General features: G+C 43.6%; 1 protein-coding gene across 1 annotated transcript in view; it reads right to left on the bottom strand.

The window, feature by feature from the left end:
• Positions 1 to 5,375: 5,375 nt before the first annotated feature.
• Positions 5,376 to 21,286, bottom strand: part of DUSP29 (dual specificity phosphatase 29) — a 179,348-nt gene continuing 163,437 nt past the window's right edge. Inside the window, exons 3-4 of the mRNA XM_069755796.1 lie at positions 7,241 to 7,461; positions 5,376 to 6,050 (exon numbers count right to left, since the gene is read on the bottom strand). Coding sequence (XP_069611897.1) covers positions 5,815 to 6,050; positions 7,241 to 7,461 — 457 coding nt within the window. The 3' untranslated portion in view covers positions 5,376 to 5,814. The remainder of the gene's footprint in view (positions 6,051 to 7,240; positions 7,462 to 21,286) is intronic.

Below are 21,286 nucleotides of genomic sequence, written 5' to 3'. Positions count from 1 at the left end.
TACTCAAACCATCAAGGGTTTCCTTTCGGTAAAGGACAAGTTAGGACGAGTGGTGTTGTATTTAGGGATGATATTTTTGATTTCTTTAGTGCCCAGTTTATGGAAAATTTCGATGCTCCCAAAATCAGTAGATGGAGGCACACATGTGTTCTTGATTTTTAGGTCTGTAAAAGGACCCGTACTGATGGCACTACTCCCTTCTGACAATTCAGTGAGCAATCTAAGATCAGGCAATTCATCTGGGGAAATCCCCAGTTGGCATCTAGCCAAATCAATCTTTTGAAAGAACCTTCTCCATTTGAGCTTTCTGTTGAAGAGGTCAAGATTCTTGTTCCACAAGAATGAATCAAATCTTGTTGTGGGGACAAAGGTAAGACCCCTACATAATAGTGACCTCTCCAATCAAGTCAGCTCATATTCTGAGAGGTTAAGGACCTGATTATTCTGTGTGTCAGTACTGATAATTGAAGCCTGACATGATTGTTCCTCACATTATTTTGATTGTTGGGCGGAACATCAGGCAATATTTTTAGACAATGTTCTAATAAAAGTTACTTTTTAGGGGTTCTTGTTTTTTTTCTGCTATATATATTTTCTACTTTACAGTCTCTTTGGTTTTTGTGATTTAATTGTTATGCCTGGTTTCCTGGTCTCTAATATTGTTGCCAATAACACAGACTGACTGAAGCTAGTAAAACCTAAAGCCTCCCCAACCTTTTTCACCAGAGATCTGGCATCATCAGGGGACAGAGGGTTAATGAAGAAGTGTATAGAGAACCTTAGCCTTTAAAAGCTTGGTTCTGATGTCACAGAATCATACACCAATCACAACTACCTACATAAGGAGCCAATAGACAAACCTCTCCAAAGGTCACATAAATCACCAATCCAAACATCTGCTAGTAAACATACCTATCACAGCTTGTGTACAGCAGGAGGGAAGGTATTAACAATTGTGCCTTATTGTTCATTTCCTGCCAGGAAGTAATACAATACCCATCTGTCCCTCATCAAAGAAGCATCCCCCACCAACCAGCATCAAAAGCCTCCTGTGTAGGGAGTGTGAGTTGGTGAGTGCGATCAGATTCTCGCAGACAATCGCAGCCTGCTGCAATTTTTTTCTCGGTCCAATCTGAGCACAGTAAAAAAAATTGTAGATAAGCACTGACTCATTTACTAACATTGGTCAGAGTGCAATGTGATGTTTTCTCGCATTGCACTCCTTTGTGTATGCACTTGCCAGTGTGAGCGAGCTCTTAAATGGAACATGATGTGATAAAAAGGAAGGAGAGTACATATTGACATAGTGAAGAGTACTTAGCTTATCCATATAGGCTGTCATGTGGAGTATAAGCTGCAATGATGAAGCTCAAGGGTATAAGGATATAATAGGGCATCCCAGCATCAGATGGATTATGTGTGGTATAATCCTGTCTACATTTCGTATATAAAAATACCCGCTTCCTATGTGTCCTTTGATTATCAACTTTGTTTGACTGATTGTCTCTATTTTAATACACCTATCAGAATGATATGATGTTTCTTATTCATCCAGTTTCTTACCCCGAATAAGAAACTGGACAAATAAGAAATCAACTTAATCATCGTCCTGTCAGATGGGTATGCGCCTATGGCTTTAGTAGACTCTGGAGCCCTGATTTCAACAAGCACACCCATCAAAGTTTTTATCCTTTTAATATATTACAATCATATTATATGTGTACTTACAATTGCTCATTTGCTTTTCTACTCAGTTAATTCTTCTCTTTTCTCTGCTCTATGTTTTTCGTAAAATGAGAGAGAGAAATTTAGTCTAAGAAGAGGTTTCACAGGTACCCATTCAGATGAAGATGTTTATTCTCAGCGAGGAAAGGAAAGTTTAGGACCTGGTATACGAGAGATGCCCTAATGTGGCTACCAGGTACACATGAATTGGCCAATTTATGCGCTAAACGCTCTCATTTTTTCATATTTCTAGTGCAGTAGTGCAGTTCAATTTTCATGTTTGCATGTTTTAGCGCCGCAGTGTGCTACCTTATTTATTTGACTGTATACGAGTTGGTGACTCTAGGTTCAGCACCTGTTCACACTTAGTCTATGTTTAGATGTGACAGTCAGTTTTTTGAAACTTAGAGACTTCCTGACATGCACTCCGCATAACAGGAAGGCTCTCAGCTATGGAGACCCGGATGTTGTCATGACGACATCAGGTCTCAATGGAAGCGATTGGGGTCTCTGCTGGGTCTCCGATCCAGAGGCAGAGGGGCTGTCAGCCCTTGTGCCGGCTTCAGAACACTGCTATCATGTTTGATCGCAGTGTTTTGGGGGTTAAAGTGCCAGGAGTGGTCTGTGACCGCGCTTGGCACTTAGTGCTGGGTGTCTGCTGTGAGAATCATCTGACACCTGGATCCGATCGGCCGCACACCATCCGTGTGTGCAGCCAATCGGCTATGACGTACTATCCCGTCCATGGTCAGATGGGCCCAGCCCACATGGACGAGATAGCACGTCGGATGTCAGAAAGGGGTTAAAATCTTATTTTGCATCTGTATTCTCTAAGATAGCAAACATAACATCAACTGATCTTCACGGTGTTATCGAAGGAATAAAAGAATCCACTCTATTCTTAAACAGAGAGATAGTGAGGGAACTTAGCTATTTTAAATTAATTTAAATTTCCTGGTTCAGATGAATTTAATCCTAGTGTATTGAAATAGTTAGCGGGGGAAATTGCAGAACCACTAGCCAGAATCTTTGAAAAATCCTGGAAAACAGGAGAAGTCCCAGAAGATTGGAGAAGGGCAAATGTTGTCCCTATCTTCAAAAAAGGAAAGAAGACGGAGCAAGGAAATTACATGCCAGTGAGCCTTTCTTCTATACGAGGAAAGATATTTGAACAAATTATTAAACAGCATGCATGTATTTGGATAAGAATACAGTCATTAACCAAAGCCAGCATGGTTTTGTAGCAAACAAGTCAAGTCAATCTAATTTCATTCTATGATGGAATCACTGACTGGGTGGATCAGGGAAATGCGGTAGATATAATATATCTCGACTTCAGCAAAGCATTTGATAAAGTATCTTATACTATCCTTATTGAAAAAATGACCAAGTGGATTGACAAGGCTATGGTTAAGCGCATTCATAACTGGCTCAGTGATTGTACTCAATGGGTTGTAATAAATGGTTGTACATCCAATTGGAAAAGTGTTTCAAGTGGGGTACCAGTACCACAAGGATCTGTCCTAGCCCCAGTGTTGTTCAACATTTTTATAAATTATCTAGATAAGGGAACTGAAGGTAAACTAATCAAATTTGCAGACAATGCAAAGATAGGAGGGATAGCTAACACTAGAGAAGACATAGAAAGAATTCAGAAGGATCTAGATCCGCTTGAACAATGGGCAGCAACTAATAAAATGAGAATGGTATTTCACAGAGAGAAATGCATGATTCTACATGTGGGCAAAAAAATCGAAAATTACATCTATAAAATGGGAGGAATAGAACTAAGCAACAGCATGTGTGAAAAAGACTTGAGTATACTAATAGATCACAAACTGCACATGAGTCGACAGTGTGATGTAGCAGCAAAAAGGCAAACACAGTTCTAAGATGTATTAAGAGAAGCATAGAGTCTAGATCACATTAAGTAATTATCCCCCTCTACTCCTCCTTGGTCAGGCCTAATCTGGAATACATGGTGACCATTGAGGTCCCTTCCAACTCTAGCATTCTATGATTCTATGAAGGTGTGCACTGCCTCCCTCAGCAACACTTTGGAATTCTTGTTTTCTAGTGTGAAAAACAGATTTATGTGTTATAAAGTTTCAAGTAATTCTTATTCTCTCATGCTGCTCCCAAATTACAGTTTATTATAATTCAAGGGGTTCACAAACACTTTAACAAGCTTCAGATCTAAAGGTACCTTCACACATAACGATATCGTTAACGATATCATTGCTATTTGTGACATAGCAACGATATCGTTAATGAAATCGTTATGTGTGACAGCGACCAACGATCAGGCCCCTGCTGGGAGATCGTTGGTCGCTGAATAAAGTCCAGACCTTTCTTTGGTCGCTGGACTCCTGCTGACATCGCTGGATCGGCGTGTGTGACACCGATCCAGCGATGTTTTCACTGGTAACCAGGGTAAACATCGGGTAACTAAGCGCAGGGCCGCGCTTAGTAACCCGATGTTTACCCTGGTTACCATGCTAAAAGTAAAAAAAAACAAACACTACATACTTACCTACCGCTGTCTGTCCCCGGCGCTGTGCTCTGCTCTCCTCCTGTACTGTCTGTGAGCCGGAAAGCAGAGCGGTGACGTCACCGCTCTGCTTTCCGGCTCCCAGACAGTACAGGAGGAGAGCAGAGAAGCAGAGCGCAGCGCTGGAGGACAGACGGCTGTAGGTAAGTATGTAGTGTTTGTTTTTTTTTACTTTTAGCATGGTAACCAGGGTAAACATCGGGTTACTAAGCGCGGCCCTGCGCTTAGTTACCCGATGTTTACCCTGGTTACCGGCATCGTTGGTCGCTGGAGAGCGGTCTGTGTGACAGCTCTCCAGCGACCAAACAGCGACGCTGCAGCGATCCGGATCGTTGTCGGTATCGCTGCAGCGTCGCTATGTGTGACGGTACCTTAAAATCTCCAATCTTTTCTTTACCTTACTTGCTTCACACACCTTTTTCTAGTGATTTGCCTTTTGTGAATAGTGGACTTCACACCAAACTTATGTAGAAAAAAGTTTAGTTCATGGTGCATTTTACAATAGCAGCAAAACTATTACTATCATTATTTCAGGATTAAGTCAAGGTGTGTAGGTCAATTTGATAAAGAGGATTTCTATGCCTAATTAATAATAATAATAATAATAATAATAATTTTTATTTATATAGCGCCAACATATTCCGCAGCGCTTTACAAATTATAGAGGGGACTTGTACAGACAATAGACATTACAGCATAACAGAAATCACAGTTCAAAATAGATACCAAGAGGAGTGAGGGCCCTGCTCGCAAGCCTACAAATTTAATTTGGTTAAGAATTGCCCAAGAAGAGTATAGATTTTTCATTTTTATTTTTGTGCATTTTGGGACTGAAGTTAAGGTGTGGCCACATACTGTATTCAAGTCTCTTTCCAACTTGGATACAGAAGATGCTAGACCCGCATCCGTTACAAATTTGTCTTAGCCTTTGATGCTATGTTATCAGAATTCCCAAATAATTTACACATGTTGCATTTGTTTATGGGTAATGAAAGAAATGACTGCCTGAACTTTGAATATTGGTACACTGTTATGGCCAAGTGAAAATACTGTGTAGTCTAGTGGGAAACTCGACTTGTCATCAATACATACACAATAATGCAGTTATAAAGTCACTTTAATAGTCATTTAATTTGTAAATAATGTAAACAAGTATAGAAGCAGCGTCACACGATATCAGATGTATAAACAATTAGAGAAATCAAGTAAAAATACTTAAATTCAGCACAGTTTTAGTATTACTTTTTGTGACATTTCCTGCTGCCCCTTGGGATATCAGGATATCCAGAAGTGGCAAACAACAACTTTCTGTAAGACTATAGGTAAACATGCTCTCTTAAATGATGTAATTTGGAAATCTAATGAATCTTTCTCAATGCCAATATTGAAGTATTCCCATAATTTGGGACCTGACAGATCTCATGATTACAGTGAGGGGGTACCTGTATGATGGAAGCATAACATTGAAGGAGAAACTAAACTAAATTTGCAGTGTTAGATTTCCATCACAAACTCTGATCTTGGATTATTCTTCTTTATCATTCACTCTTATCAAAACTATTTTCACCATCCCGTGCAGCTCGCCTCTCTAAGGCCAGCTGAATGTCCAATTGACGTAGCTGCTTGAGAAAGCCCCGGTTGGGAAGTATACAGCGGTGCTTCAAGACTTGTGTAATTGCATCAACAACTGTCATTTTTTCATAGATCATCAAGTAAGCCAGAACTAGAGAGGCAGAGCGACTGCGGCCCATCGCACAGTGGACTAACACCTTATCTGCAAAAAAATAAATAAAAAATCATTGTTTATTGTGTAACGGTTTTCCAATATTGCTATAAACACCTGTAGTTTTTCTATAACTGAATATGGACTATATTGTTGCTCTAGGTGTAACACAAGAAGTGGCCCAGTGATCGGACAATTCTCACACATACACTATGGTTTTGATGTACCCCAAAGAACTGTGGTTTTCAGACTGCTTAAATTTTTCTATTACTCCTTATATAATGTGTTATTAAAAAAGCATTTTCTACCCAACTGAAGCAAGATGTTACAAAGCGTAAGCCAAGTGCAACTTGAGGCAGAAAACAAAGCACTTTTCACTTTCAAATGCTGTGGTGCAGCTATAGTTGGAGAAAGAGCAGCTGTATCAGGGCTTGGAGTGGGCCCAAAGGTTCCCTACCACATATGAAGACTACAATATTATAAAATGAACAATGTAGGGCAGCATAGGGAAAGTGTCTAGGGAAAGTGTAAGAAAGACTGGGAAATACCTAAAAGAACACAGAAGCAAGTCCTCCTCCCAGGACCAGCGCCAAATCTCCCCTCATAGATTTGGCTGCAGTGATGATATTATGTAGACTGCATGTATCACTGCTGCAGCTGATCACTGAGCTTAGTGGCTTATGCTGTCTTCCTCAACATAGGCACTGAGCTCGGTGATTAGCTGCAGCGGTGATGCGCACTGGTGATATGACGTCACCGCTGCAGCCAAAATACTGAGCTCAAAGAAGCAACAGGTAGGTAGCTGGAGCTAGACCCAAGAGGATGACAACCTGCTCTGTTATTTTCCTGAAAGTGGAAAACCCTTTTAATGATTTCTAAATAATTTCTCTGGCCACATGCTATATAAATGATTCCACTCATTCCATTCATCCACTGTGAAAAATCTAATCACGTGACTAAAATGCAGTAAAGCAAGTCTCCTTTACCCAAGACATGCTTTCTGGGAGAAAACTGCTGCAGCGCACCTTCGCGTAGTAATAGTGTTTGCCTACAGCTACCTGGGGAGGGAGCTCCCTGCCTATGGGTTTTATGGCTTCCATTGAGCCGCACAGATTCCTGTACACTGAGCTCCCCCTAGTGGTATCTGCATTGTCTTTCTCATTTAATATGCGGCACAAAGTTGAGGATTTGGAGTGCTGTTATTTTCAATAATGGCTTGCCTACTTACAATTTATACTTACTGTTTGACTTGTTTAGTGCCATGTGTATGAATTCAGCTGCAGGATAGAAAAATTGACTGAGATCAAAGCTGGGTAGGTCTGCGGCTTCCACCCCATAATACTCCACAATCATATCGCTGTAATACTCTGCTCCAGTGTCCACATTCCAGCGCCCATGTGCTGCATTCAGAACATGAGTGAAGCCATTTTTCTCCAAACTATAGCGGTCCAATGCGGTTTTCCTAAAGCATAATTCAATGACAATAATGACCTAAAGTGACTAAAACAATTGCAGCATTTCCCCCAAATCTATGCTGATGTGTAGAACCTCTGGGCAGTATTCAGTAGCTCTGACAGCACCTGACATGTTTTCAGGTCAAAAGTAGCAGCCAGTTTTATTCGTCTTCTCGCTGCTCCCCTGATTATTTTATTCCTTTTTATCCACCATACAGTTCCAGAGATATGGTGGATAAAATGCAGTAGAAAAGTAGTAGAAATTTTCATGGTCTTTGCCATCTTTGCTCACAGAGTAATAAGGCCGAGCAGACTAAAGACTCATCCCAGAGAATCGTGTGAGCAACGACCCTTTGGTAAAGACCATAAAAATTAGGGATAAATAAAAAGGCACAGTTCTATGGAGCCGTATGGCGGTTGTAAATAAAGAGCAGCAAAAATGCAATACTTAGGGGAGCAGCGGGAATAAAATAAGAGCAAAAACTGGACACGTCAGAGCTGGTGAGAATTCCTCTTTAACCCTTTGGCGTCACAGCCAGTTTTGGAAGGTTCGGGGGTGAACCTATACTTGCGGAGCTAGAGGAACCAATGCAGTTGGGGTGTGTGTTCACATCGTATGTTTCCCCCAACATTGGCAAGAAAAAGGGTGTATTTTTTCGTGGGAAGAAGGGACATTTTATTGGGGTATGGCCTATAATTCTAAAGCAAAAAGAGACTTGATTATGTGGTGCCCCTGAGGGTCCAGTCGCCACAGAGTACGGCACCTCATCCAGAGGTGTGGTATTCCACTCCCAGGTAGGGGGGTGCACGGCACAGAACCCAACACCTGCATCCAACACTAGACACTTCAGTCAAGGCACCTGGGCATACCCTAAGGGAGGAAGGCCTCATCCCAGGCTGAATAGGAAAGGGTGTTGGAGGAGTGGGTGGGGTAGGTAGAGTAGGGGAGGAGCTAATTCGGAGGGAAAGTTAGGAGATTGTGAGAGAACTGGAGATGAGCAGACATGAGGGTCTGCAGCTCCTGTCAGACAGAAAGGGGTTGCCAAAGAGAGGGAACTGAAGGAAAGTGTAGCTAAAGAAAGAAGAGAAGGAAGGGGTCCTAGAGGCATGGGTAGTGAGAAGTCAAGCCATGGGGCTCGCATTCACGCTGACCATAGTCAGGTGGAAGGACCAGGTCGCAGTCAGGGGACCGGCCCCATTGTAGTGGAGAAGCTAAGGACTCAATAACCAGAGACTGTGGCTTTTGCAAGAAGCACAGTCACATCTGCACACATTCGTTCAAAAGGCAGCCATATAAGATCCAGGGGGGACTTAGAGCTCGCTGCCCGAAAAGATCCGAGGCTGCTGGCTTGGGGCACTGTGTGGCAGGCGCAGGGCAGGAGAGGCAAAGCCAGAGCAGAGAGATTGCCAGAGAAAGGAACATAGAAGGAGGGTTCTGAAAAGTGCACCCAAATTGCCTGAAAGCTGACTGGACCACCTACTCAGAGGACACAGCACCCTGGCTGGGGCAACTAAGAACTGTGAGTAAAGCTTTGGAAACTGCACCATGCTGGGTCCTCACAATTATTTACTGCGCCATCCACCCTGCACTACATCCACCATCATTTACAACCTAAGTGCCCTGGGACTAAAGCTCTACCTGTAGAGAGCTGTACCAACTCTGCTGCATCACAATTAGCCCCAGCGGTCTCCTTTAGGCAGCGTTGGCTAACATCTCGTATTTGCCGGATACCACAGGCGGCATCATGAATAATAGCTTTCATAACTTTATTTTTCCTCTTTTATTTCACTTTTATTGGATGCCCAGGGCCATGGACCGGGTCACTGCTGCCGTGACACATCCCCTTTAACCCCTTCGCGCCATGCGCCGTACTAGTACTGCGCTGCCGGCACTGCATTTGTGCCAGCAGCAGTACTAGTATGGCGCACCGATCACCGCGTGGTCGCGCTGAGCGCCGCGGTGATCGGGTGCGGGTGTCAGCTGTATATGACAGCTGACACCAGTGGCGTAGGAAGGGGGGTGCGGGGGGGGCGGTCCGCCCCGGGCGGCACAATGCGGGGGGCGGCCGGCGCTGCTGGAGAAGAAAAAAAAAAGAAAAAAAAAAAAGACGCCCCTTTAAATCTTCGGGCGGCGCCGTCCGCCGCCACGACCAGGGCCAGCTCCCCCCACCACCGGACCCCGCCCCCCGCTCTAATACTCACCTCTCCTGGTTCCTGCGGCGCCGGCAGCTACAGCGTCCTCTGACTCTGCGACGTCTCAGGGCAGAGGGCGCGATGACGTCACTACTGTGCGCGCCGCTCAGCCTCTCTGTCCTGAGCATCGCAGAGCCGGAGAGACGCTGACTGCACCGGACCTGCGCTAGGAACGGGAGAGGTGAGGATTTTACTTTTTTTTTTTTTTCTTTATGTCTGACTGTCTGGGGCTGGGGCAATGCTGGACACACTGGGACAATACTGGAGACCATGGGGCAGATTGCTGGACACACTGGGGCAATACATGAGACCATGGGGCAGATTGCTGGACACACTGGGGCAATACAGGAGACTATGGGGCAGATTGCTGGACACACTGGGGCAATACTGGAGACCATGGGGCAGATTGCTGGACACACTGGGGCAATACATGAGACCATGGGGCAGATTGCTGGACACACTGGGGCAATACAGGAGACCATGGGGCAGATTGCTGGACACACTGGGGCAATACAGGAGACCATGTGGCAGAATGCTGGACACACTGGGGCAATACAGGAGACCATGGGGCAGATTGCTGGACACACTGGGGCAATACAGGAGACCATGGGGCAGATTGCTGGACACACTGGGGCAATACTGGAGACCATGGGGCAGAATGCTGGACACACTGGGGCAATACAGGAGACCATGTGGCAGAATGCTGGACACACTGGGGCAATACAGGAGACCATGGGGCAGATTGCTGGACACACTGGGGCAATACAGGAGACCATGTGGCAGAATGCTGGACACACTGGGGCAATACAGGAGACCATGTGGCAGAATGCTGGACACACTGGGGCAATACAGGAGACCATGGGGCAGATTGCTGGACACACTGGGGCAATACTGGAGACCATGGGGCAGAATGCTGGACACACTGGGGAAATACTGGAGACCATGGGGCAGAATGCTGGACACACTGGGGCAATACAGGAGACTATGGGGCAGATTGCTGGACACACTGAATACTGGAGACCATGGGGCAGATTTCAGGACACATTGAGGCAATGCTGGAGACCCTGGGCAGACTTCTGGACATACTGGGGCAATACTGGAGACCATGGGGCAGATTGCTGGACACACCGGGGCAATACTGGAGACCATGGGGCAGAATGCTGGACACACTGGGGCAATACAGGAGACCATGGGGCAGATTGCTGGACACACTGGGGCAATACTGGAGACCCTGGGGCAGATTTCTGGACACATTGAGGCAATGCTGGAGACCCTGGGGCAGAATGCTGGACACACTGGGGCAATGCTGGACACTGGGGCAGATTGCTGGACACACTGGGGGTAATATGCTGGACACACTGGGGCAATGCTGGACACTGGGGGTAATATGCTGGACACACTGGGGCAGACTGCTGGACACACTGGGGAAAGGCTGGACACTGGGGCAGATTGCTGGACACACTGGGGGCAGTGCTGGACATACTGGGGCAGATTGCTGGACACACTGGGGGTAATATGCTGGACACACTGGGGCAGATTGCTGGACAACATGGGGGTAATATGCTGGACATACTGGGGCAGATTGCTGGACAACATGGGGGTAATATGCTGGACACACTGGGGACAGGACTTGAGGCATGGGCAGAATGTAGATACGGGGCATGATTGGAGACACGGGGCAGGATTGGATCATGGGGCAGGACGGATACGATGGAGGCTGGTGGGGCAGGATGTGGAGATCATATGGGGTAGAATGGATACTCATGAGGGCAGGATGCGAGAACATATGGCTGGAGCCAGGAATGAGAAACGGGGCCAGGGTGGGGAATATTATTACCATAGGGGCTAATTAAGGGATATTATTACTGCAGTGATGTATTTATTTTATTTTTTTGAGTATACTGTTTTAAATGGGGGGGCGGTCCTGTTACTGTGCAGAGTGACACTATATCACCTTTTTTTCTTCATGTGATGTAATGTAGAAGTTGTGAAAAATTAAGTAATGTGTTCTGCAAGCGGAGCTCGAGATAACTGTGTTATTTCCTGCAGAAACGAGTCCTGGCTGGAAGGAATGATGGCGGTCTGTGCTGGATGAAAGATGAAGGACTTCACCTAGAGACGTCACTGGTGAGTCAGTGTTACCTATACACTGACACTATACACTGTATACTATATAGAGGTCCTGTGTATAATGTCACCAGTGATCTCTGTATTACCTCTACACAGACACTGCATACGAAGTACAGATCTCCTGTGAATACTGGCACTTATGGTGATAGTATTGTGTTTTTTTTTTATTACTGATCAGTATTGTAGTATTCAGTCACTATGTGGTGGTAATATGTGGTCTGGAAATGGTGTTGTGGTATTTGTCCCTTGTATGTAGTATTATTCGGTCACTATGTGGCCTGGTCATGGTGTGGTGGTATTAAGTCACAGGTGTGGCATGTGGGGGTCACACCATTAGGCCCAGTTTAAGTTCTACAAAACAGGAAAACCGTTTTTGGTAACCTTTGTGTGTATTGAGCCGGGGGCGGGGGGGGGGGGGCGCCAAACTCGGGAACAGCCCCGGGCGGCAAAAGCTCTAGCTACGCCTCTGGCTGACACCCCGCAGCAATGCCCACGATCGGCGCTATCGCCGATCGCGGGCATTTAACCCCTCTGATGCCGCTGTCAGTAGTGACAGCGGCATAGAGGGGGATCGCGCAGGGACGGGGGCTCCCTGCGCTCTCCCACCGGAGCAACGCAATGAGATCGCGTTGCTCCGGTGACCCGGAAGGAGTCCCCAGATCCAAGATGGCCGCCGGACTCCTTCCGGGTCATGAAGTGACCTGGCTAGCCGGCGCCTGCTGAGAGCAGGCGCTGGAAAGCCAGCTAAACTGCATGTCAGATCGTTGATCTGACAGTGTGCTATGCACAGTGTCAGATCAACGATCTGATCTAATACAGAGATGTCGCACCCTGGGACAATGTTAGAAAGTTAAAAAAAAAAAAAAATAGAATGTGTAAAAAAAAAAAAAAAAATCCCCAAATAAAAAAAAAAAACATTTCCCAATAAATCCATGTATTTATGTAAAAAAAAACACAAAACAATAATTGTACACATATTTGGTATCGCTGCGTCCGTAACGACCCGCTCTATAAGACTATCCCACTAGTTAACCCCTTCAGTGAACACCGCAAAAAAAAAAAAAAAAAAAACCAGGCAAAAAACATTGCTTTATTATCATACAGGCGAACAAAAAGTGGAATAACACGCGATCAAAACGACGGATATAAATAACCATGGTACCGCTGAAAACGTCATCTTGTCCCGCAAAAAAAAGCCGCCATACAGCATCATCAGCAGAAAAATAAAAAAGTTATAGCTCTCAGAATAATGCGATGCAAAAACAATTATTTTTTTTATATAAAATAGTTTTTATTGTGTAAAAGCGCCAAAACATAAAAAAAATTACATAAATGAGGTATCGCTGTAATCGTACTGACCTGAAGAATAAAACTGCTTTGTCCATTTTACCACACGTGGAACGGTATAAACACCCCCCTAAAAGAAATTCAGGAATTGCTGGTTTTTGTTCATTCCGCCTCCCAAAAATCGGAATAAAAAGCGATCAAAAAAGTCATCTGCCCGAAAATGTTACCAATAAAAACGTCAACTCGTCCCGCAAAAAACAAGACCTCATATGACTCTGTGGGCCAAAATATGGATAAATTATAGCTCTCAAAATGTGGTGATGCAAAAACTATTTTTTGCAATAAAAAGCGTCTTTTAGTGTGTGACGGCTGCCAATCATAAAAATCCGCCAAAAAAACGCTATAAAAGTAAATCAAACCCCCCTTCATCACCCCCTTAGTTAGGGAAAAATAATAAAATGTAAAAAAATGTATTTATTTCCATTTTCCCATTAGGGCTAGGGTTAGGGCTAGGGTTAGGGCTAGGGTTAGGGCTAGGGTTGGGATTAGGGTTAGGGCTAGGGTTAGGGCTAGGGCTAGGGTTAGGGCTAGGGTTAGGGTTGGGGTTAGGGTTTCAGTTATAATTGGGGGTTTCCACTGTTTAGGCACATCAGGGGCTCTCCAAACGCGACATGGCGTCCGATTTCAATTCCAGCCAATTCTGCTTTGAAAAAGTAAAACAGGGCTCCTTCCCTTCCGAGTTCTCCTGTGTGCCCAAACAGGGGTTCCCCCCAACATATGGGGTATCAGCGTTCTCAGGACAAGTTGGACAACAACTTTTGGGGTCCAATTTGTCCTGTTACCCTTGGGAAAATAAAAACATAGGGGATAAAATATCATTTTCGTGGAAAAAAAAATATTTTTTATTTTCACGGCTCTGCGTTATAAACTGTAGTGAAACACTTGTTGGTTCAAAGCTCTCACAACACATCTAGATAAGTTCCTTGGGGGGTCTAGTTTCCAATATGGGGTCAGTTGTGGGGGGTTTCTACTGTTTAGGTACATCAGGGGCTCTGCAAATGCAACATGACGCCTGCAGACCAATCCATCTAAGTCTGCATTTCAAATGGTGCTCCTTCCCTTCCGAGCTCTGCCGTGCACCCAAACAGTGGTTCCCCCCACATGTGGGGTATCAGCGTACTCAGGACAAATTGGACAATAACATTTGTGGTCCAATTTCTCCTGTTACCCTTGGGAAAATAAAAAATTTGGGGCAAAAAGATCATTTTTTGTGAAAATTAATATAAATTTTTTTTTACGGCTCTACATTATAAACTTCTGTGAAGCACTTGGAGGTTCAAAGTGCTCACCACACATCTAGATTAGTTCCTTAGGGGGTCTACTTTCCAAAATGGTGTCACTTGTGGGGGTTTCCACTGTTTAGGCACATCAGGGGCTCTCCAATCGTGACATGGGCTCCGATCTCAATTCCAGCAAATCTTGCATTGAAAAGTCAAATGGCGCTCCTTCCCTTCCGAGCTCTGCCATGTGCCCAAACAGTGGTTTACCCCCACATATGGGGTATCGGCGTACTCAGGACAAATTGTACAACGACTTTTGTGGTCCAATTTCTCCTGTTACCCTTGGTAAAATGAAACAAATTGGACCTGAAGTAAAAATTTTGTGAAAAAAAAAGTTAAATGTTCAATTTTTTTAAACATTCAAAAAATTCCTGTGTAGCACCTGAAGGGTTAATAAACTTTTTGAATGTGGTTTTGAGTACCTTGAGGGGTGCAGTTTTTAGAATGGTGTCACTTTTGGGCATTTTCTGTCATATAGACCTCAAAAATGAGAAATTGCTGGTCAACTTTTAACCCTTATAACGTCCTAACAAAAAAAAAATTATGTTTCCAAAATTGTGCTGATGTAAAGCAGACATGTGGGAAATGTTGTTTATTAACTATATTATGTGATATAACTCTCTAATTTAAGGGCATAAAAACTAAGAGTTTGAAAATTGCTAAATTTTCATAATTTCCGACAAATTTTTGTTTTTTTCACAAATAAATGCAAGTCATATCGAAGAAGTTTTATCACTATCATGAAGTACAATATGTCACGAGAAAACAGTGTCAGAATCACCAGGATCCGTTGAAGCGTTTCAGAGTTATGACCTCATAAAGTGACAGTGGTCAGAATTGTAAAAATTGGCCCTGTCACTTAGGTGAAAACAGGCTTTGGGGTGAAGGGGTTAAGAACTGGCCTGGTACCGAGTATCCCACGGTCCTTGGGGGCGCTCCAATTAACCCTTGGGAGCCTTGAGTCTGATAATCAAGGGGTGTGTTTGTCTTCAACCCACAATTCTCGTTGTCCTGACAGCATAGATGGTGCTAGAGATCCGGTCTGAAAAAAATTCTGTGTTTGTAGACAGTGGAGCTAGAGTAAGTATGGTGGAAGCTGAGTTTGCTAGAACTCATGGTTTTGTCTGCTCTAACTTGGCTGAACCTATTCCTATTTGCACCATCGACTCAGCACCACTTGCACAGAGAAAACTGACACAAATTGTTCATAACATAAGGCTGAAGGTGGGGTCTTTGTATTATGAAATAATTCCTTTGTTATGTTCTGAAGGGTCTCCACACAGCGGTCATGATGCACATTGGCACAAATGAGAAAGTCAGAGGTAGGTGGAAGGTCCTTAAAGATGATTTCAGGGAATTAAGCTGAAAGCAAGGACCTCCAGCGTGGTATTTTCCGAAATACTGCCTGTACCACATGCCACGCCAGAGAGGCAACGGGAGATTAGGAAAGTTAATAAGTGGCTCAAGAATTGGTGTAGGAAGGAGGGGTTTGAGTTCCTGCAGAACTGGGCCGACTTCTCAGTTGGCTACAGGTTCTACGCTGGGGACGAGCTGCACCTCAATGGGGAAGGTGCAGCTGTGCTGGGGGAGAAAATGGCTAGAAGGTTGGAGGAGTGTTTAAATTAGGGATTGGGGGGAGGGTATTCATTTTATAGGAGGAGAAGATAGTGCAGATAGAGACCTGGGCACAAGTTGGGGGTGGTGGTGGCATGGGGGGTGGGGTTAGAATAATTAATAAATTAAGAAAGAATAGAGGTACAGAGAGATACATAAAGTGCATGTATACTAATGCCAGAAGCCTCGCCCACAAAATGGACGAATTAGAATTAATGTTGTTGGAGCATAATTATGACATGGTGGGGATAACTGAGACATGGCTGGATGAGAGCCACGACTGGGCTGTTAACTTGCAGGGCTATAGTCTGTTCAGAAATGACTGAACAGATAAACGAGGGGAAGGTGTGTATCTATATGTAAAATCATCCGTAAAACCCATCCTGCGTGATAATATAGGTGAATCTAATGAAAATGTAGAGTTGCTGTGGGTGGAGATAAGGGGAGGGGGAAAAAATAATAAATTACTGATAGGGGAAAGTTATAAGTCTCCAAACATAATGGAAGCAACAGAGAATATCCTCGTAAAGCAAATAGATGAAGCTGCGACTCAAGGAGAAGTCATTATTATGGGGGACTTCAACTACCCTGAAATAGATTTGGGGAACAGAAACCTGCAGTTCCAGCAAAAATAATCAGTTTTTGACAACTATGAGAGACAATTACCTTTCACAACTAGTTCAGGACCCAACAAGAAGGGGGCTGTTATGTTTGCTAATGACAGGTGTTATGAAGGCAATCCAGAAACACAGTGTGCTTAGCGATCAGAGCGCACACAGTGATCTGACAAATACCCAAAAATACAAGAACGAGCTCTGAGACGTGGAAACTCTGTAGACTGCACACCTGATCCTATCCTAAACACAACTAAAAGCGGCTGTGGATTGCGCCTAACAACTACCTAGGCAACTCGGCACAGCCTAAGAAACTAGCTAGCCTGAAGATAGAAAAATAGGCCTGACTTGCCCCAGAGAAATTCCCCAAAGGAAAAGGCAGCCCCCCACATATAATGACTGTGAGTAAGATGAAAAGACAAAACGTAGGGATGAAATAGATTCAGCAAAGTGGGGCCCGATATTCTAGGACAGAGCGAGGACAGTAAAGCAAACTTTGCAGTCTACAAAAAACCCTAAAGCAAAACCACGCAAAGGGGGCAAAAAAAACCCACCGTGCCGAACTAACGGCACGGCGGTACACCCTTTGCGTCTCAGAGCTTCCAGCAAAACAAAAGACAAGCTGGACAGAAAAAAAGCAACAAAAAAGCAAAAAGCACTTAGCTATACAGAGCAGCAGATCACAGGAACAATCAGGAAAAGCTCAGATCCAACACTGAAACATTGACAAGGAGCAAGGATAGCAGCATCAGGCGGAGTTAAGTAATGAAGCAGTTAACGAGCTCACCAGAACACCTGAGGGAGGAAGCTCAGAAGCTGCAGTACCACTTGTGACCACAGGAGTGAATTCAGCCACAGAATTCACAACAGGGGGCACTGCTAGACCTAATATTAACCAACAGGCAAGACCGCATATCAGATATAAGGGTTGGGGGTCACTTGGGGAATAGTGATCACAAAATAATAAGTTTTCATGTATCTTTTAATATGATGTGTAGTAGAGGGGTTACAAGGACACTAAACTTCAGGAGGGCAAATTTCCAAAGGATGAGAGATGATCTTGGTGCAATTAACTGGGACGATATCCTGAGACATAAAAATACACAAAGAAAATTGGAGACGTTTATTAGCATCCTGGATAGGACCTGTGCACAGTATATACCGTATGGGAATAAACATACTACAAATAGGAGGAAACCAATATAGCTGAATAGAGCTGTAAGGCGCGCAATAAGGGACGAAAAAAAAGCACTTAGAGAATTAAAGGAAGTAGGTAGTGATGAGGTATTAAATAAATACAGAAAATGAAATAAATTCTGTAAAAAGCAAATCAAGGCAGCAAAAATTGAGACAGAGAGACTCCTTGCTAGAGAGAGTAAAAATAAACCCAAAATATTCTTTAACTACATAAATAGTAAGAAATTAAAAAATGATAGTGTTGGTCCCCTTAAAAATAGTCTGGGTGAAATGGTGGATGAGGATGAGGAAAAAGCCAATATGCTAAATGACTTTTTTTCATCATTATTTACACAAGAAAATCCCATGGCAGACAATATAATCAGTGATAACAAAAATTCCCCATGAAATGTCACCTGCTTAACCCAGCAGAAAGTACGGCGGCGTCTAAAAATCATTAAAATTGACAAATCTCCGGGCCCGGATGGGATACACCCCCGAGTACTGCAGGAATTAAGTATTTAATCCTTAAAGACTCCATAATAACAGGATCTGTACCACAGGACTGGCATATAGCAAATGTGGTGCCAATATTCAAAAAGGGAACAAAAACTGAACTCGGAAATTATAGGCCAGTAAGCTTAACCTCTACTGTGGGTAAAATCCTGGAGGGTATTCTAAAGGATGCTATGCTGGAGTATCTGAAGAGGAATAACCTCATGACCCAGTATCAGCACGGGTTTACTAGGGACCGTTCATGTCAGACTAATCTGATCAGCTTCTATGAAGAGGTAAGTTCCGGACTGCACCAAGGGAACCCATTGGACGTAGTATATATGGACTTTTCAAAGCTTTTGATATGGTGCCACACAAAAGGTTGATACATAACATGAGAATAATGGGGGTAGGGGAAAATATGTGTAAGTGGGTTAAGAGATGGCTCAGGGATAGGAAACAAAGGGTGGTTATTAATGGGGCACACTCGGACTGGGTCGCGGTTAGCAGTGGGGTACCACAGGGGTGAGTATTGGGCCCTCTTCTTTTTAACATATTTGTTAATGACCTTGTAGGGGCATTCAGAGCAGAATTTCAATATTTGCAGATGACACTAAACTCTGCAGGGTAATCAATGCAGAGGAGGACAATTTTATATTACATGATGATTTATGTAAATTAGAAGCTTGGATTGATAAATGGCAAATGAGCTTTAGTGGGGATAAATGTAAGGTCATGCACTTGGGTAGAAGTAATAAGATGTATAACTATGTGCTTAATTCTAAAACTCTGGGCAAAACCGTCAATGAAAAAGACCTGGGTGTATGGGTGGAAGACAAACTCACATTTAGTGGCCAGTGTCAGACAGCTGCTACAAAGGCCATTAAAATAATGGGATGCATTAAAAGAGGCATAGATGCTCATGAGGAGAACATAATTTTACCTCTATACAAGTCTGTAGTTCGACCACACTTAGAATACTTTGCATAGTTCTGGTCTCCGGTGTATAGGAAAGACATAGCTGAACTAGAGCGGGTGCAGAGAAGAGCGACCAAGGTTATTAGAGGACTGGGGGGTCTGCAATACCAAGATAGGTTATTACACTTGGGGCTATTTAGTTTGGAAAAACGAAGACTAAGGGGTGATCTTATTTTAATGTATAAATATATGAGGGGACAAAACAAAGACCTTTCTGATGATCTTTTTAATCATAGACCTGAAACATGGACAAGGGAGCATCCTGTGCGTTTGGAGGAAAAAAGGTTTAAGCATAATAACAGACGCGGATTCTTTACTGTAAGAGCAGTGAGACTATCGAACTCTCTGCCGTATGATGTTTTAATGAGTGATTCATTACTTAAATTTAAGAGGGGACTGGATACCTTTCTGGAAAAGTATAATGTTACAGGTTATACTAGATTCCTTGATAGGGCGTTGATCCAGGGAACTAATCTGATTGCCGTATGTGGAGTCGGGAAGGAATTTTTTTCCCCAATGTGGAGCTTACTCTTTGACACATGGGTTTTTTTTGCCTTCCTCTGGATCAACATTTTAGGGCATGTTAGGTTAGGCTATGGGTTGAACTAGATGGATTTAAAATCTTCCTTCAACCTTAATAACTATGTTACTATGTTACACTCCAATGGTTCTGGGTTTGCCCTGGTTGGGGAAGCATAAACCAACTGTGGATTGGCAATCCAGAGAGATTGTAAAGTGGGGAGCTTACGGTTATGGTAACTGCCTATACATTTTCCCTTTTGTTGTATCTACATGGACCTTACTGACATTTTTGTCTGGTTTTGAGGACCCTGCCACTATTTTGCAGAAGGGGGTAGGCATTCCGGCAATTCTTACATCAAGATATGGAGGCCTTGATTTGGATTTTTTAGACGTACAAAAATTAACGTTTTGGATGGTGCGATCTGTACTAGAGTGTTTCGAAAACCATCTGCTACGAGCTCTGTCCTACATTTTGATAGTTTCCATCTGGCTCCTGTAAAACGCTTCCTCCCTTAATGCCAATTATTAAGATTGAAGAGGATTAATAATACTAAGGAGAGCTGCACTCAGCAGGCAGAAGAGTTGTGTGACAGGTTCCGCTGTAGGGGCTATCCCAATGAACTTTTGAATGAGGCTAACAATAGGGTTGATAAGGCAAGAGACAATCGTGGTTCTGCCCACAAACGCGATAAAAGAGTTTTTTTTTTGTTTTAAATTCGGCCCCATGGATGATATCATACGGTCTGCTATTCGCAGGAATTGGCACATTCTAGAACGTGATAAAGATATTGCGGAGGTGGCAGCAAGGGGTCCCATTATTTCTAATAGACGCAGTACCATTCTGGGTGGCATAATAGTGAAAAAACGGATGGTGAAGCAACAAGGTAATTGGTTAAGTAAAAGTGTTCCTCATGGTAATTTTAAGTGTGGACATTGTCTTTCTTGTAATTACCATGATGTAAGTCAAACACTTTGCATTGGAGGTGTGTCTCATACTGTCAAAGATTTCATCACGTGCAAAACGACCCATGTGGTTTATGTGGTTTTATGTCGTTGTAAGGCCTTCTATATTGGCAAGACTATTCGCCCCCTGTATGTGAGGTTCAGAGAGCATTACAACTCGATCGGTTCAGGCAAGGGGGTTCCACGTTTGATCAAACATGTTAGGGAATTCCATGGAGGAAACCCAGAGGTGCTTTCTTTTGCTGGCTTAGAAAGGGTGTCTCTTCCACTGCAAGGAGGAGATCTGCACTAGCTTCTACTAAAAAGAGAGGCCATATGGATTATGCACACTCGAGCGCAAGAATCCGCTGGTTTGAATGAAAGATTGGATATGTCCATTTTTCTGTAATAATCCGGTTTTATTGTGTTTTTGTATTGTTTTCATTTGTTTTCCAAATGCATTTTAATTGTTATATATAGCTGCTGCACATGTGTTCAAGCACTGGGGGTGGGGTTTAGCTGCCGCCCTCTGTTAAGAAGTG

Source organism: Ranitomeya imitator, chromosome 2 (assembly GCF_032444005.1).
Source record: "Ranitomeya imitator isolate aRanImi1 chromosome 2, aRanImi1.pri, whole genome shotgun sequence".
Taxonomy (NCBI): Eukaryota; Metazoa; Chordata; class Amphibia; order Anura; family Dendrobatidae; genus Ranitomeya; species Ranitomeya imitator.
This window is presented reverse-complemented; position numbering and strand designations above follow the sequence as displayed.